Source organism: Parambassis ranga, chromosome 1 (genome assembly GCF_900634625.1).
Source record: "Parambassis ranga chromosome 1, fParRan2.1, whole genome shotgun sequence".
In the NCBI taxonomy this organism is placed as follows: domain Eukaryota; kingdom Metazoa; phylum Chordata; class Actinopteri; family Ambassidae; genus Parambassis; species Parambassis ranga.
The window spans coordinates 14,207,667-14,226,179 of NC_041022.1; the positions used below are offsets into that span (position 1 = coordinate 14,207,667).

Sequence of the window (18,513 nt, forward strand, 5' to 3'; positions counted from 1 at the left end):
GACAACAAGACTCAACTTAATGTATGAACTAAAACTACTAAAGAAGTTAAGACTCAACATTATAGACCTAATAAAAAGAACGTGGACAAACATGAACACCTGTTTGATGTGATGTCAACCTTAACTTATTATGAAGGAGAAAAAGATGTCTACCAGTGAAAACATCCTGAACCTGAAGGCTCAAATAAAAGTGTCAGCCAAATAATGGTCAAATGGCTTAAAAACAAACAAACAAACATAAAACACAACAACAACATGAACACTATACTATGTTTAAAACATTGAAGCTATGTTGCCACAGGTCAATGGCAGGTAAACAACAAACTTTATTTGTATTGTCAGCAGAATTCTAAACATTATGAAGGGAACGTTTCCTCCTCATGGAGGAGAAACTTCACAGGCAGTATTAGTAGCATTTTAATTATTAGGTGTAGGCTCCTTAGCATCTCCTACTCCTCTTAACAGACTTTACTCTCTCTACATTTTTTAAGAAGTCAGATTTTATAATAGCAGGCTATGTATTATATGTTTACCAAGTTAGGAATAAAAGCTCATTTCAAAGCAAAAGGCACACAGTTTGACAAACCTGCTTTTCTGAGTCAGAGATAACAGGTTGTTTTTCCAACTAATGTGTAAATAAGCCTAAACTTCACAACTACAGTGGAGTTACATTCAGAATGTGATCGAAGACAAAGAAGCTGGTTTGTATCAGGTGTCTGATTTGACAATAGCCTCCATGGTGAGTACTGCCCAACATATGTACAACAAGGAGGCAAATAAATCCACATCCACTACACCAACATTATGATCTCAACACAAATAATAATCATCATATACACAGAGCATGTAGAAATTATTGATTTGATGATTCCATACTTGAATGTGACTGGTATCAGGTGGTGATGTTGAAGTTAATTAGCTCTTTACTTTTCCACACTTGCAGATGTGGACTCCACCAGTATCAGCTTTGTGCTCTTAGCAGTGGGTTTAGGTGAGGTGTTGCTTTGTTGGCAGTGAAAGAATCTGAGGCCCAGTTTTATTTGGCCCTGTTCCTCAGGATCTGGTGGCCCAGTTCTTCTCACCTCCAGGCATGCCAAATCTGGAGTAATCCTGCCTGTGTTTACACCTGAGACACAAGTGCACACAAGGTGATCTTTCACTGCTCCTACAGGTCAGCGATTCTTCTCAAAAAATGGCAACATTTTTACCAATGACACATTTGTGAGTTTAGTAATGTGTTAATGCCATATAAGTCTGTAAGCCCTAAAACAAATCAGAAAACAGTGTTTCACAAGACAGAATAAAAAGTGAGCTTTATTTTTCAGGGAAAAACATGACACTGACCTCACAGTTCAGTCGCTTATGAAACAGTGGTATCACTAAAAAGCCAAAATAGTGATGAATAAAGCACAAGATTGAATAATAGGATGTAAGAAGTAGATTGTCAAAACACCAATGAAAGGAACATTTCATCAGCACAAGTGGTACAGATAATGCTTATATTGTGCTTTGTTATAAATTGCATAATATTGACACATAAGGTTGCACTCAGAAATCTGCACAATTTGCCCAATTATTGAAATTTATACCACTAACATACAAAGTTGAGAGGTCTGCTGGTTCTGACATAGATGCCCTAGAAAGACTGCTGTGATTCCTTTTTTCACATCACTGCACCCTTTTCCTATATTATCAATATCATTATCTTAAAATGATTTTTAAATGGTTGAAGGCACATTATTCCCTTAAGCCATGTGTCATATTTACATTTCTTGTTTTAATGATGCAGTTGAAATTACAAATTCACCAAAACTGAAAAAAGTTAAACTAAGTACAAGCACTAAATATACAAAAGGGCCATTTTATCCCATTGTCTTTCTATGACTCGAGAAGTCGACAGAGTATCCTAATATAAGCATTAGGTTTATGGCTTCTGATTCTAACAGCACTAACTTTATGCAGGACTTCCTTTGAGGTCACCCTGGCGATTTAAACTAATACAAAATGAAATGTGAAGTTGAAACTCTGCAGGTTTAGGTGACTGGTCATGTTTTGGTTTTACAACCTTCAAGTCAGAGTACCAGTAATGTAAAAAACAAACAAAAAAACTCCAGACGTCACCTCTTTATGACACACAAGTTACAACAACCTACTCACTAGTAAAATGATGCTGGAGGGCAAGCAAACCCCATAGGTTTCATGATTACACACATTTTTGGAAAAAAAAAAACTTCCTATCAAACTGGCTCCTGTCATTCTCCCTGAAATATGTATATTAACGGCACAGAGGCATTGACTGGTAGCACATGGTGAGCTAAGAATTATGAGCTCCATTACGGTTCACATTTTTTTTGTTTTTTAAAATCATCTGTTCAGGGTGTAAAAACGACATGCTGCTTGTGACTGTCATGAAGACTTCACACTGACAGAAACCTATAACATCTAGTTTGTGAAATGTGATGTGACAGCAATCACATCTGATCTCCCTGAATTACGAACGTCTCAAGATGCCTTTCCTCTGCAGATGACTGCCTGCATGGTGTTCAGATGTGGAGACATCAAGGAGAAAAATACATCTCTTTGGTCAGCATTGACGCAATACAGGGGATTTGTTTCTTTGCATGAAAGCCAGGAGAATTGGAGACAGACTCAAACTCTACTGCCACCTTGTGGTTCACTCGTGTCATGATGTGCAGGATGTCCAGTTCTTTTCCATATTTGCTGATCATCTCACACAGGGACTGCATGAACCAGGAGCCAGTCTGAGTATTCCTCCATGAGTAATAGCCTGTAACCATTCAAGAGTGTATCATTAGGATATTCAAAATATAACGATATGAAAAAAGACCAGCTGATTATTAACCTGGAGCCGTGGAGAACGCGTAGAGGAAGTCTGCTTCCACAGGGATCCTGGTGGTGTCATCTCCACTGTCTGTTTCAATGCCTGTTTCAATGCCTGCATCTAGCTCAGTGCCTCTGCATGCCTACTCAATGTGCGCACAAATAAACACCATTTATTACCGGTTTGATAGCCCTGAGATTAGTTAGGACAGGTTGACGAGAAGTCCGACTCACCTGGATGAAGAAGAGTTTGGGCTTTCCCACCAGTGACCTGCAGCGATCGCCTCGAAAAAGAGATGTAAGTAACTTAAGGTCTACGGAGCCATCTGTACCGAAGAACACACCCTCATCTCCATGGCTCAACAGAACACAGATGAAAGAAGCCGAGCAGCTGTGGTCTTCCTTTGATACTGAACAAAGCAAAGACATGCAGAAGAATACATATTTGGCTTCTTAGTATTATTTTATGATAATTTGTTTTACATCATACTTACCAGCAGTTAAAACTTGTTTCATCTGGTCAACTGTCTGGTCATTGTACACCTTCACTTTGTAACCCAACTTTGTAAACACTTTCAGAGCGTTGGCTGCATCTACGTCGGTACCATTTCGCTGATTCATGCCTTAGAAAAAAAGAAAAGAAAAGAAAAACAGCTGTTTTAGTGACTGAATTTCAAGACATAAGCAACCACTCGTTCTCACAAATTCTACCATCAGCACACGATACATGAGTCAGCAGGTACATTCTGAGAAAGACTCCAAACATTCCCATGCAGTGTTGAGTCATGTAAATTTTACCACACCCATCTTTAATCTAAAAAACAAGAGATCCAATGAGCCAGAAAAAATTAGAATATAAAACATCAACAGAGGTGTAAATAATAAAATCAGTCATGGTGTCATGGCTTATTAGGACATGCCTTTTGAGTCACTGCTTCTTTTCAGACATGAGATGTGATGGTGCTAAAAATATATAGAAAGTTTATTATGTAAAGTATGAAGCCAATAGTTTTTTAATAAAATTAATACTATATTCAAAAGGACTATTTCAAACCTTCAACTGTGCAGACAAAAAGACAAAATATGTTAAAAGTCTGATGTTTATCCAAATCATTTGATATTCTTGCTTTTTAAACATCAAACTACTGTTTAAATAAGCAGTCATGTGCATCTAATCATTTAGTCCTGCTAGACAGGTTTTCAAAACAGACGTCTGATGACAAAACAAGCCTATAAAGTCCATCCATCCATCTAATACAGTGACTCTGATGCTCCAAGAGCAAACTGGAGCCCGTTTTACTTGCTTTGACATCCAAGGCCTTCTGAGTTGCTCCTCAGCATTTCAAGCTTACATTGTGCAATGACCTTACAGAGTTGGAAAAGGCTCCGGTCAGCTCAGGTTTCATACAGTATCTCCACATCATCAAGATGTTACGTCCTTAGAGAAGACATTTCCTGTCATGGTCAAGCTTCATAAAGTGATTATACACCCAAAGAACACATGGCGATGGCTGCAGCTTGTTTTCGGCAAGGCAACCAGAAACTGTCAGTGCATCATAAGGCATGCTGCATTTTACCACACACATAACTCGCCACAGTCTATTTCAAGCTTTTTGGGGAACTAATTAAATAGTAAACAACCATGTGGATCAGGTCATGCTTTGAACTTCCTGATGAGCTGCTGACAGGACAATGCACAGGCTGTTACCTGTATTACACACGCAAGGATGAACACGTGTTCTCATTTTCTCCACAGCCAACACAGAGACTACCTCAGAACTAACATCTAATTAACTGGCATGGGATGCAGTAAAATGGTATCCACAGCAATAAATGCAAATTCCCCTCAGGCACTGATCTCATGAACGTGCAAGATGTGATCCTTCATTATTGCCAGTCTGAAAGAGAGACTTACTTTACCAGTACCTCCACAGAAAGGCAGGGTAGGCCATTTCGGAAAATAAGACTGGAAACAACTGGAAACACTACACAAGCAGCTTGCGTGTCCGCCAACATCTGACCCCTAATGAAAGTTTTATAGAGAACATTTGACTCGACTGGTCCATTGGCCTTGGTTTGCATTGGTCAGGATTCACTGATTCATCTGTAAACAGCCAAATAAGTGAATCATCCTTATTTACAAATGTTACATCCCCTTTAAACTTGTTTAAACAAAGAGACAGCTCTTAACGTAAGATCTGTCCACTTCCCTTTGAGCCTAGTACAGCTTAGCAACTAAACCCAGCGTAGGGGAACAATGTGCACATGGCTGAGCCTCAATGATATAGATATTTGTCCACACTTGTAAAATGACTCCACCCATGCTTCTGGTTCTACAAGCGTCTAACAATGAAATACATGTGAAACATTCATTTTCACATTCACATTCATTTTATAATAGATACATCTGGCCTAATATCCCAATTTACATCATTTTATCATGAAGAGAGCCAGTGTGCTGTGTATTATTTACAGCAGGTTTGTTGTGAATGTCAGAAAAGTCAACTGACTGACTAATAAACACTAAAAATAATCACCTGTTCGTCTGTCAAAGTTTTTGTTGTTGATGATGATGCACTGGCCGATGCTGGGGAAGTTGAGGCTGTATCTGAAGCTGTGGGAGACTGGCTTGGCATCCACCTCCACTGGGGCAGTGGCAGACAAAGACCCCGATGACCTGAAGGACAACAAACCGAAACCTGGTTCATTATCCTGACGTATAAGAATAATCGGCGAGTAATACAATGCGGATGCGAGTCAAACAGGAAGCATGTCATGGCCAGCTGCAGCTATGACAATGCAGCTCCATGTTAACCACACGTTGAATGCAGCAGTGGGCTATTATTACAAGTAAAGGTGTCGACAACAGGCCTGTTAAAGAAGATGTGTAGTTCCATTGTTAAAGGCTGTTAACTCGAACCGGACAAAGCAACAATGCAGCGCTAGAGATAAAGAGGCTAACTAGCTAAATGAACATTGACTCACTGTTGTCCATCGTCTCCCCTTGCGTCTGTAGAGTCCTGACCAGGCCCAGATCCGTTTTCCGACATATCTTATCGTCAGTCAATAAAGTACTAAAAATATACACGCTCTGCAGCAGCGGCTGTTCACACAAATTTAAGCCCAGGCGTCTCCAGAGACAGGACGTAGCGTTAGCTGCTGCGCCTGGTAAACAAAGATGCTGATGTCACGACGCCTAGATGCGCTCGTTTTATGCTAACAGGCGTCCTGTGTGGGAGGAGAGACACAGAACACATAGAACCACATGTGAAATGTGATCTGTGAGAGTAAAGCATGAACAAACAACACGTTTTACAGCGCTATATGTCAGCAGGTCAGCTTGGGCCCCCTACTAACCATGGACTTCTTGTTTTTTGATAGATTTAATATAATAATATTCTGTTGTATTTCCCTGTATTCTTTTGGCAAACTGTTTGTTTTACGGTTCTTGTTTTACTGGGTTGATTTTGCAGCTGCTGCACCTGATTATACCCCATTTGTTTAATAAAAAATAATAATAATAAATAATAAATCACCCTGGCTTGCCGCCATATTTATATTTTTCTGTGAAGAACATACGAACATTTCTAGGAATATAATTTATTCAAAGCAGTCAGACTTAGACTAGTAAATATAGTACAACTTAAGTTTCATCAGCGTTTTTTTCCCTGCATATTATGTTTAGAGACAACCCATTATTTAGTAACTTGGTGAAAAAACAAGTTAACATCTGCATTCAAATGATAAAAATAACAGTGTCGGGAAAACAAACACCACCACAGACAGGTTCAGCTTCATTCAGACTTTAATACAGTTGACTTCTAACACAATTCTGCTAAATAACTGCATTGAATGACAGAAAAGTTGAGAAGTATGTTCAGAATTTTAAGTTAATACATGTTCCCCAACCAAACCCACGAAATGACACTCTTTAGTATAGCCAACATCTACAATTGAAAATGTATCAAGTCTTAAAATCACTCAAGTACTGTACTAAAGTGCAAGAACACCTTCTGTCTCTTTAGTAAATGTAAGATGTTGTGGCATTGGGGACAGAGAGAGAGGCAGAAACCACAGCTGGAAGTTTAAATCGAGGCAAATGGACTGAAGGATTGTTTTTTGATGACGTTTCGCCACTCCCCGAGATCACAGATTCCCCACCAGAACAGTAGCAGAACAGAAGAAGCCACTCAGGGGAGTGGCGAAATGTATTCAAAAAACAATCTTTGAGTCTAGTTGCATCGATCTAAACTCTTGGAAACGACTATGACCTGGATGAATGAGAGCATCCACAGATACATACATGGAAAGGGCTGAAAAACACACATTTGAAAAAAAGGGGGCTACAATTAAAATCAACGACTACAACAACAAATAAATAAAGGTCATTTATATTAAAAACACAGAGGGGAAAGAATCCTGTAAATTAATCAAAGGGTGAGAAAAGCAACAAATGAATGTGTAGCTCAAAAACAAAGTAATTGCATTAAATAGAAAGTTATCCTTGGTGATAAATGGTGACTCATGGTATACTCAGCTTAGACACTGAAACTGTATGGAGTGAACAACACAGAAAAACAAAAGGAAAAAAAATAAAAGTGCATGACTGCTTTCATATTCTCTATCAATGCAACTACTTACAATTAGTCACTTCACTTTTTAAAATATTTACAGAGAAATATTTGCAACATTTGTGTTATATTCGTTTTCAGTGTTCTCGTTTTAAGTACACTTGAATACAAAATGAAGTTTAGATTTTCATCAACCATACTGTCCTTCTATTCATGACAACAACAGAGACAGATACAAAGACAGAATTAAATTTTGCAGCGTTCTTGCTTCACACACTGCCCTCACATGTCATTTTGTGCCACATCTATGAGACCGAGGCACTCTTATTGCTGTCTGTTAAAAATCTACACTTGCAGCACACAATGACTAAAAACATCCTTAATCAATATTAAAGCTATGATCAGTAAGAGTGAAGAATCCAGGAAGGCAGAAACACTCGCTTCAAACTTCCCTTCTCTTCATAAACCATTGAGCTAGAGAGAACACAAATCTGCACAGAACTTAGAGCACAGCTCTCCTGCTTTAAATGTAATCTCAATATTTCAACAATCTCTACATTTACTCTGAGAGCAGGATTAAAAAAAATACATCTGCAGATCATGTATTTGAAGTAGCTGTATTAAACAATATGATTTCCACATAGCAGAATCCTGTACTTAAAGTTATGAAATCATTAAATTAAAAATGTATTAAATTGTGAAGTACTGGGGGAAAAATACAAACTTAAACATACAGGGTTAAACAGGTTTACTGCTAAATCAGTTCTGCTATTAGTATTTTCATCGTTACCAATCGAACACGAAAAACGTGTTAACATTATAACCATTTTGTTTTCAATAAAAAAATACAAATAGAAAAAGGAATATACTATTTTCAGGAGTGAGAAAAGTAAAAAAAAAAAGACCCACATATAGGAATTCTTGAGATGATCACGCTAAGGTGGACATAATCATTTAAAGCTACCATTACATCTCTTCATCTCTACTTTGTTGTTTCACATGGGGTAGCAGGAGTACTCAGTGGAAGAACATATGTTCGAGGGACAAAAAATAATAAAGGCTACTATGTAAATATACAGCAATATACCATATTCAGTGTCCTGTTTCACTTCAGGGAATTAAAGTAGCACCACAAATCACAATCAGATTCAAAGGCAAATTCTGTTTAATGTATTTGTGACACTCCCAAAAAATATATATATAATATTTCATTAATGATTTCTCTTAAGAACAATAACACAAGGTACATGCTCTGGAACTGCCATAGTGATTATTAACCGAGTGAATTCTGACCTACGGTGCAGGAGAAGCAAAAACTGGTGTATAATCAGAATCAGGAGTGTAGGACTTATAGATAAAGCACATGTCAGGTGGGTAGGTCACTCATTATAAGATACAAAATGAAATTACCAGAGTAACCTGCTGCCAAATTCAGCTCATAAACTGGACTGGGCCTAGGAGTAAACCAACACCAAAATAGAGTGAGAGAGATATCTGAGCCATCCTTAACATGACAACAGTGACACATGAGCATTGTTTCTACTCTGAAGTTCACATGATCTTGATCCTACTGAAAATGGGGAGCTGGAAGAGAGTGACCAAATGAAGCCATAGACATAGAGGTTGGATTGATGTCAGGCTTGGCGTCCTATGTTATCTAATACAAGAAAGGGTTCACCTTACCATCTTCTGACTTGTGATCAGAAGATGTCAGCACACATGTCCCAGCTCCCTTGTTCCTTTGCCTCCCAGTAACCCCCTTTGTAGACGTGCAGTGCCTCTCCAGATACGGTGTCGTCTATCTTCTCAAACCACAGTGCTTGGTAGTTGTCTGGATGGGTGCCTGAATGAAAAGAAATAAAAATCTAATAGCAAGAAGAAGCTTTGGACTGCCTAGAGGTGAACCACTGAGCCGGGACAGCATATCAGGCTTAAATTAAGCTGTGTACTCAGTCAGCTAATACACTACCAGCACCAAAGTATGCTGAGCAGGGAAGACACTCAGCAAAGCATTTTAGGGTTATTGTGCAAGTTCTACAGCTAGCCTCTTATCAAGACACAGGGTATAACAGAGAGCAGGACTCATGTTACTTGCTTTTGACTGGAGCTCCATAAGGACCTTCCTTCCCTTCCACTAAGAGAGAATATGTTGTAAAGAGATAAATAATGGAAGGTGAACACAGGTTTTCTAATCTGGATTTAACTACACTACTAATTGCACAATATGTTAAATTATGATCAGAATACTTGCTTAAATAAGGGAAGAGTGACCCATGGGGGGCTGTAAGAAAAAAAACAATGAAGGCTGAATCTTGGTAGGTGTGATACAAAGAAAAGAGTATGATGTGAAAATGACTGATACAAAGAACGAAGAGTGAAAATGTAAGGGGCTACTTGCATGCAACAGGTGTATGAGGGGAGGAGTCCTCTGTGTCAGCTGAGCACACCCAGCAGAACAAAAAGATGTCAATTAACAGCATTATTCAAAATCCACACACACATCTTTACAGACATTTTAAAAGTGCAGTGTGTTGCACCTTAGACACGGCATTCTTGTTGAAAATACAACGACGGCTCCATAAACTTCTCCTATAGACAAATAAAACCAAGCGATTCCCTGTACAGTCCTTCACTGATGGCAGTGAAGAGGCCAGCATAACTACAAAAACTTCTCAGAACTGGTCTATGATGGTTCGATGAATTACATACACACATCAGTATGTTATACATTTTGAGGTCATATTAGAAAACGCCTCCTGCTGCGTGGCCCATAATGACAAATATAGCAGCATCTAACTGAGGTGGAAAGGTCATCAACCCCCCTGTGGATGCAGAGTATAGGAGCCAGTTCTTACTCATTGCGCTAAAAATGCAACATAAAGCACCCTTAAAAGTCCACTCTATGTTAAACTGGAAAATGATACTTGCTTTCAGAAACCTCACTTGCTTCCGTGCCAGTCTCTTGTGCATCAGCTAAATGAACAGAAATGGGTGGAGGGATGTTAAAATGTGATGATATGTTAATAAGATGAGGTCAAAGACATTTATCTCATTATATATCACAGGTATTCTTGTTGTGTATCTGCTTTTGATCCTGAGGTCAATACAATGAGGTAAGAAAAGACTGAGAGAAGTACTTGCTTTTTAAAGGCGAGTCATTGATTGAATCCTCAGTGATAGCTTAGGGTTGAGACAAGGAGAAGCAGACAAGGAATACCAAGACAGACAAAGTGCACAAAAGATGAATGGACAGAGAAACACAAGACAAACAGATAAACTCCGAAACAAAGCTCTCCCCTGTCCCTACCTTCCTCGGGTGAGCTAGCTGCTTTAACAGCTTCCCTCTCCCTTTCTCGACGGGCAATGCGCTGTTTTTCCTCTAGCCTCTGTTTCTCTGCGTTTGCTTCATCCCAACGGCCTTCTTCCATTAACCGCTGGTCAGGGCGCCGCCGGCTGTCTGTTGGTGCCACTCCCTCTTCATGTTCATTGAGTGTCAAGGCCAGTGAGGAGAAGAAGTACATGTTCTCTGCTCCCTCTCTGTAAAGTCAAAAAACATCAGGCACATAAAATCCAACAGTTACATCTACGACTTGACGACTACGAATTGAACCACTTTTTCTGATGTCACCAAACACTTACGGAAGAGGGTTCTTTCTCCAGATTTCTTTGGGTTTTAGAGTTTGGTACACAGTCCTCTGTTTGCCTTCAGTGCCATTCTCGCCTTTGCTGCTCTGCATTATCTTAGAAAACTCCATCTTCTCATCCCATGTTCCTGACAGCACGTAGTGGGCCTTTCCATCCTTATCTGTTACCACTCCAGTTACCTAAGAAAAGAAGACAGCTTTCAGTGTAGTTACAGTAACAAATCTCAAATAATTTTACTGACAAAAAAAAAGAAGGAAAAGGAGCCCACCTTTCTTGGGACATCTCTGGAGAAGTAACTGTAAGGAGCGAACTTAAGGTGGCAGCGATCCCCTGTCTTGTGGTTCACCACATCTATCTCCCCTGACTATGACAAAATACAGAGACCTCAGGTAATAGTGCATTAATGCCACCACCACAAAAAATAAAATACCAAAACATTCCTGACAACTGGGGTTTTTCCACTGACCGTGGAATAAGTGTAATATTATACAGGTTTTACTAACAATATAGTATCAGCTCACCTGATCGATCCATAGTTTCCCAACAATAATGTTGTGTACTGTTGTTGTCACTTTCTTCCAAGAGTAATGATTGTTGCTCTTATCAAATATACACTGGATAGATCCTGGTGTCAGAGAACAAGTAATGTTACTTGTTACAGATGTTTGTCACTCATATTTATTTCTAAACACCAAAATTATGAATGAGATGTAATCTGCCTTTTTTGCATGAAGTGATTCAGCGCACTCACCCAAGGGCATGATGGAGAGATATTTTCCTCTAAACTTGCTGGCCAGTGCAATCTCCTGTCTGAGGGTCCAGCCCTTTTCAGACATGGCATGGTGAGCTGCAGCAGGCGGGTGGTGACTCACCTGAGGAGAGGCCGCCAATTCAAAATACATGGAACTAATAGTATTTCAGACCAAACAGAAACAAGCTCAATTATTGTAGGTTAAGCTGTTAGTTAAGCCTATTTGTGTGCACACCTGTTCACAAAGCGAGCGATAACCACACTCTCTGAGCCGATCAAGCTCAAAAGTTTCTCCCAGCAGAGGATTGAAGGGTTTCCCTGTGCGGTGGACAGTGGTGGAGTAGGATGAGACTGTGAAAGCTGCCACGTAACACATCTGCTCTAGAGAGTTCTGACACTTAGCAGCCTTATCCAGGAGCTCATAGTACTCCAGGTCTTCAGACAGGCGCTGCAGCATGGAAAGGGGCTCATTGAAATTCACCTAGAAAGTACAAAATCACAAAGAAATATCTGGTTACTATTGGTTATTTAGAAAAAGAAAGCAACTTAGATAGAAATGTACAGCTTTCTCACAGGCATCGGTATCTTTGAGAGCTCCTTCCCAATACAGTTCTTCATGATGCTCCACAGATTGAGGTAATAGTTGGGTTTGTCAGGGATGCGAGTTCGTCTTTGTCTAACTGGCTCAAGCTCAAGAGGTTGTGGAGACTCTGGATTGGACGCCAAAGACAGCTCATCAAACTGAAGAAAGAGAAGGGAAACTCATCAGTAGAAGTCAGGTGGCTTTGGAATGTTGAAATCAAATCATATCAACATAACCAAACACTCAAAACACATTTACCGACTGATCGTCCATTCCAGTCTCACTGCTGAACCCACTGACGTTGCTGCCAGATCTCCTGAAATAAGAAAGAATAAAATGTACAAAAAAAGTTTGCAGTGAAAAATGAGTGAGGAAGAAAGACAGTTAACAACCTGTGATACTTGGGGTCAGCAGGGACAGTAATGAACTCTGCAGGGTCTTCCATAGCATCAAAGAACTCATTGTCATCATCTTCATCGCTGGCATCACCTTTACCTGAAACACCCCCTGAAATGACAAAAGACAGCAGAAGAATTATTTCACTGGCTGAGGTTCAGTAATCAAAAGCTAGAGGTGCAGATGAGAGCCTTACCCTTGGTACCTAAAGTGAGATTGCTTAATGATGGAGGGAGAACTGTAGCTCCTCTAAAAGCTCTTTCCAGGTGGTTGTGCTGTTTGGCTAACTGCTCCAGAGTCTCTTCCAGACGTATCCTCTGGTCTCTCTCAGTCTGTAAGGCCTTCTGCCAGCGCTTACTGTGGTTCTGGGCCAGGGAGAGGAAGTCTCTACAGGCCTTTAAAAAAAAATCAGACACACAAAAAACACAAAAACAACATATTAACACAAATATCTTCAGCAGTGTGGAGTACCCCGTCTTAAATAAACTTAAAAAACTTACATTAATCATGGCATTAGAGGTGATTCTGAACAGCGTGGCCCTCTCTGTGACTTGTCTGATCTTTTCCCCCATCTCACCTCCAACACGAATCGCCTCCAGTTCTGACAGAGACCTGAATTTGTGGAATAACGAAACGCAAGGAAGGAATAAGTAAAAAAGAAATGACCCTTACCTTTATTTTCCTTGGATAATGAGTTTTGTTAAGAAATACCTTTGGAGGGCAGACCCATGTTTGACAATGAGATCATTGCATGTGCTCAGGTCCTCCACCTTGCTGTTGAGTGTACGTAACGTAGACTGGATTTCTGAGTTACGACAGCCTCCACCCTGTCCTGAAGCAGGGGGGACTGCAGGACAGTCGTCACCCGAGTCATCTGACAGAAAGGACAGGTGAGTTCATAAATGGCCCACAGACAGAAAAATGTAATATGTTTACACATAGAGAAATACGCAGTTTCCCCATTGTGGGACTAATAAAGTATTCTTAATCTTAATACACAGCTACCCTATCACTTTTGGAATACCTCTCTTATGTTCTTTAATCACTTTTGCATCAACCTCACCTGATTCAGCCTGCATGCGGACAGCCTTTGCCTTAGCTAGTTCCAGAGCAGTGATCCATCGCTGGCGCTCTACCTCTGAGCTAGCCTTCAGGTGATAGGTCTGTGCACCTCCGTTGGAAATGACAAAATTGCACGAGTCTTCCACAGCAATATTGGCTGTAGCCAGATTGATAGTGCCACGGCATGTGTGACCCATCTCTGCCTGGGTCCTTAACACAGATAGCATCAAGACAGTCAAAAGCTGACTTTCCAAACCACTCATCTGTTTCATTAAACCTTTTTGAAAACAATGTAAAGATGATTTTATTTAAATAGTAATTTATGTGTATTGAAATGCTCATATATAGTTAGAAAGCCAAGCAACACATTAATAACACTTCTAGATAAGCCACAGATAATTACTGTAAACTCACCTGTAGTAAGACAGCAGTCCATTACTGAGAACAAACCACCGTCTCTGGTAACCTTTTATATAGTTTGTCCATTTAAAAAGCCAACCCTTGTATGTGTCTCCAGGGGTTGGGGTAGGGGGCTTAGGCTCCGACATCACAACGGCCTGCGGTGTAACTGGGGGAGGTTAAAGCCTGTGGATTAAAGATCACAATAAGTTGCCATTATACAGACACTGCTGCATCTCTGCTTTATGTGCAAACTGTCTTAAAAGACATGTCAAAATAAAATTACTCCTTAATGAATACACGTTTTACTGTCTACATTTAGCAGCAATGTTTCATTAGCTATCTGGTTATTAAAGTCAGAAGTCAACTAGTAATATTAAACTATGCAAACATCAAACTAATCTTTAGTCTGTTGCTAGGTTGGGTGAATATTTGATTTGAACACAAATCATTAAGTTGAAACCTGTAGCCCAACAGTGGCTGCCATTAGTCATATTACCTCGAATGCTGGCTCACTGACACTTGACTAATGTCTACAATAACAACGGCCGTGAAATACTGTCATAAAGCCCTTAACGCACATTAGAGATTTGCAATAGTTGCTGTAATGTCTCTGACAATTTTTATCTTAAATAAATTCTGGCATCTTCAAATTACCACAAAAATAAACTATGAAGCACTGACAGGACTCATGATAAAAAGCTTTTTGGCAAAGTATTGCTTATTGCGTTCTGTCTGCAACTCTCAAGGACAAAACAAAACAAACCTCGCTACACAGTTGAACTCCCCAGCTCTCTGATAAGTGCCATAAGAGTGTCAAGTAAACACAACCTGGATACTGTAAGCCACACGGTGAAACGAGATGCCAATTCCGCACATCATCAAAGCTACTTAAAACTCAGTCCACCACTAAGCTTGCTGCTAGCTAACAGGAAGCTATAAAATAAGCTGATCCGTCGTGGACGATACAGACGATCGTTTTCAATTGTGCAGCTGTCTCACTTTTTATTCATCCGATGTATTAAATACCTTTAAGACGTGACGTCGTATGACTAGCGTGCAACACTTACCTCTTGGTGTGCATGTCGTGATGGACGAAGCGATGTTAGCTCGCTGGTGATACCTTTGCTAACTACTTTGCTACAGGTTGTGCAACGTCAAAGGGTTCGACCAACCCCGTAAACATCAACATTAGTTCCGTAGTAACAGGCTAATCTGACCTACAAACCATACCTGTCTGTAATTATATTGTATTATGTATTATTTTTACAACTTTATATTTTTTAAATAAAATTGCTTACAAGGTTTGCATTGCATTACGTGTGACAAATGCCTAAAAAAAAAAAACTCCCCCTGGTGGACAAAAAAACATGTTAAAATATGTCCGGGTCAATTCGAAATGACTTGATATACATGCCCTGTATATGTGGTCAAATACAGTCTTTCGTGGAATTTGCAAAGGAGTTTGTTTTATATTAATTCTATAGATTTATACCAATGTTTAAATAAAATAACATTTTAAAAAGAGTAGTAAACAACCTCATCTTATCCTTGGAATTAGGAACATGAAAAACAAGAAACAAAAGTTTTTCTCTTTGAGTTACTTTTAATGGACAAATTGAACACAACAATGAAGCTTGTTTACACTAGAAGCAATAAATTTGAAAACTTGAAGCCATTATGTCAATAAAGGTGGTGTGTGTGTGTGTATGTATGTATGTATGTATGTCTACATGTACTAAACAAAATACACTCCTGTATCTATTTAGTAATAGTATTTGCATTCATACTTTTCCCACTCCCACTAAGAACAATATATGGGGTTTTCTGAGATTTCTGCTTCTCCTGAAGCAGAGCCACAGTCCCCAGAGGAGTATCACTGCTGCTCATCTTCTTCAGCAGCGCCTCTTCCTCCAGCTTTTTCATCCTCTTCTCCGTCTTCATCTTCCCGGAGCCTTTCCCATGGAATCGATGTGAAAGCTGTCTGAAAGCTTCTTTTGGAGTGAGTTTCCGCCCAGACTCATCAACGTACTCAATCTTTACCTCGGGCTTGTATCCGTCCTTCTCCTTGAAATCTTGTGTGAAGCCTCTGTATTCTTCCCTGCGACTGTACTTGTCGTCAAAGCCCATCTTGTCCTCAATGCAGTAGTTGTCATTGGGCAGGGCGCCCTTTGTTGCTTTGACACGGGCTACCTTCTGCACTTGAGTGTCCAGCAGACCTTTGTTTTTGCACAAATGCAAGGCAGCAGTGAGGCCAGAGTTGACAATGGGCTCCTCATCCAAAATGGTAGCAGAGGCTGTGGAGAAATCAGGTTGTTTTTGCTCTTCGTCCAGGTTGACTGTGCTCCACCCAACATTCTCATCCATTTCAGAATCTGAACCTCCGGCTTCATCTTTCTCTTCCTCCTGCTCAAAGTCCATGATGTCTTCCTGGTCCTCTCGGTTGCCTGACAGTCCATATGTTGGAATATCACCCAGAGTTCTGCAAAACTCTGAGGTGGCGTTGAAAACAATGTTGTTTTTCTTTTCAAGATCACTGTCACTGTCTCCTTTAAGGTGCCCCCTTATCTGCTCAGCCACCCTCTCCCCAGAATCTTTGAGAAGCTGCTTTTGCTTCAGCTTCCTCTGCTTCTCCAGTTGTTTCTGCAGTTCCAGCTCTGCTTCGTCTTCTTCAATCACAGCTGGCTCAGGAGGTGCAAAGTCTTCATCATCACTTATGTCCATTTCTGCCATTCTGATGTCATCAGACATTCGAGGGATATCATCTGGCAATCTGCTCTCCACCATTTCTTTGCCGACATCACCTTCATCTGCCTCTTTGCGGCCTCGACCACGTGTCCTGGAGCCAAAATCAGAGCTGCGAGTGTCATCAAGTAGTTCCTTTGTGACTGTCAGCTTCTCCTTCTTCCTGATCTTCTTCACGCGGCATTTTGTCTTTTTAAAGCCAACCATTTCCTGCGGTGTGTAATACTCTGACGCGATAGACAGTGCAGGCATTTCCAAGGACTGGGCCTGATTTCTGAGTGCCTGTCTCATGACCTGAAGCTCCCGCTCTCGCTCACCATCAGCAAAGCCCCCTGTGCTCAGCCGGAAACTCTTCTTCTTTTCACCCTCAATTTCCTCGTCGTATTTTGACAGTACAGACCGGGACTTAAATGTGACCATATCATCCACACTTTCTTCTTCATCATAGGGCTTGTAGTCAGGCTTTTTCTTTTTCAACTCCACATTCTTGTCTGCCTTTTCCTTGTCCACCAGTCCCACATTTACAAGTACATCTTCCTCCTCTTCAAGAACACCTTTATCTTGTAGGGTCAGGATGACCGTCTGGCCCTCGGTAAAGGACTCTACCTTGTGCTGCACTCTGAGTCCCTTCAGATCTCGACATGTGTATGCATCTTGTTTGCTTTGTGCAAACTCCTCCTCCACCAAACTGCTGACACCAAACTCTTCATCCATCTCTTCCAGAAGTTTGGCTCTTTTCTCTGCCATTTCTTTTTCTTTTGCCAGCGTTCTGCTTCTCTCCACCCAAGCAGCAGTGTCATCCAGCCAGTCATCTTCAGCCAAGGTTTTGACTTTTCCCAATTTCTGGTTCAGGATGCGCTTTTCCTTTAAAGCCGCAAGTTTCTCTCTCATCTCTTTCTGCTGCTGGATGACTATAGGGTTTATGGTCTCTGCTACCATTGGCTCCTCTTTGGTACCAAGCTCCTTCTTGTTTTCATTTAATTCCAGAGGCTTCAAACCCAGTTTTGCTCTGAGTTTGTTGGTTTCCTCTATGCTGAGAGAAGCCTCTCCACTTGCAGACTGGGGCTCCACTTCATTATTTTCTTCATATCCAGCATCCACCTTTTCCTTCTTCACGCGTGGCTCTCCGCTGCTCTTTTCAGTTTTACTACGGCTGTCACGCCTGCTTCTTTCTTTGGACCTGGACCGTTTTCGTTTGTCTTTATCCCGAGTCCCATCTCGATCCGAACCTTCTCTGTCTCGCTCCTTGTGGCGATGTTTCTTATGCTCACGACGGCGCTCTTCGGTGTCCTTGTCGCGACTTTTTTCCTTGTGTTTTTTGGACGAACCCATTGTTTCCTCCGCTGATAACTAGTATTAACTCAAAATTACAATCAGATATGACTGTTCACACGATCTCTTCGATAGGATTAACGAAATGGAGTTAGCATTCCTTTGCTAACTGGCTCACACTACGACACAACGACAAACGAACAGCAAACGGTTTCCTGAAAATGCATTTCCGGTAGAGTAGCTGAGTT

The 18,513-nt window shown here is 40.5% G+C and overlaps 3 protein-coding genes across 13 annotated transcripts; all 3 read right to left on the reverse strand.

Moving 5' to 3' along the window:
- Window positions 1-1,321: 1,321 nt before the first annotated feature.
- casp3a (caspase 3, apoptosis-related cysteine peptidase a) lies at window positions 1,322-6,079 on the reverse strand. Its single transcript, XM_028407381.1, has 6 exons — window positions 5,827-6,079; window positions 5,379-5,518; window positions 3,336-3,464; window positions 3,076-3,251; window positions 2,864-2,984; window positions 1,322-2,788 (listed from the first exon to the last, which is right to left on the reverse strand). Exons 1-6 carry the CDS (start codon window positions 5,889-5,891, stop codon window positions 2,559-2,561), a joined length of 861 nt encoding a protein of 286 aa, XP_028263182.1. The 5' UTR covers window positions 5,892-6,079; the 3' UTR covers window positions 1,322-2,558.
- A 549-nt stretch (window positions 6,080-6,628) lies between these two features.
- On the reverse strand, window positions 6,629-15,551 carry LOC114433471 (oxysterol-binding protein 1-like). 11 transcript variants are annotated; one of them, XM_028402074.1, is made up of 21 exons: window positions 15,319-15,550; window positions 14,264-14,434; window positions 13,851-14,059; window positions 13,499-13,661; window positions 13,288-13,399; window positions 12,984-13,182; window positions 12,784-12,898; window positions 12,650-12,707; window positions 12,382-12,549; window positions 12,044-12,289; window positions 11,809-11,929; window positions 11,579-11,682; window positions 11,326-11,421; window positions 11,052-11,236; window positions 10,720-10,949; window positions 10,554-10,592; window positions 10,341-10,385; window positions 9,811-9,849; window positions 9,664-9,693; window positions 9,508-9,546; window positions 6,629-9,255 (listed from the first exon to the last, which is right to left on the reverse strand). In XM_028402074.1, exons 2-21 carry the CDS (start codon window positions 14,395-14,397, stop codon window positions 9,113-9,115), a joined length of 2,475 nt encoding a protein of 824 aa, XP_028257875.1. In that variant the 5' UTR covers window positions 14,398-14,434; window positions 15,319-15,550; the 3' UTR covers window positions 6,629-9,112. The 11 variants fall into 11 exon arrangements, with proteins under 11 accessions (XP_028257875.1, XP_028257847.1, XP_028257883.1 ...); XM_028402046.1 differs by having other exon boundaries at window positions 9,508-9,693; window positions 15,319-15,551; XM_028402082.1 differs by lacking the exon at window positions 10,554-10,592.
- Window positions 15,552-15,834: 283 nt separating this feature from the next.
- Window positions 15,835-18,492, reverse strand: sart1 (spliceosome associated factor 1, recruiter of U4/U6.U5 tri-snRNP). The gene has a single exon (XM_028416272.1). It carries the CDS (start codon window positions 18,323-18,325, stop codon window positions 16,010-16,012), a length of 2,316 nt encoding a protein of 771 aa, XP_028272073.1. The 5' UTR covers window positions 18,326-18,492; the 3' UTR covers window positions 15,835-16,009.
- Window positions 18,493-18,513: the final 21 nt, after the last annotated feature.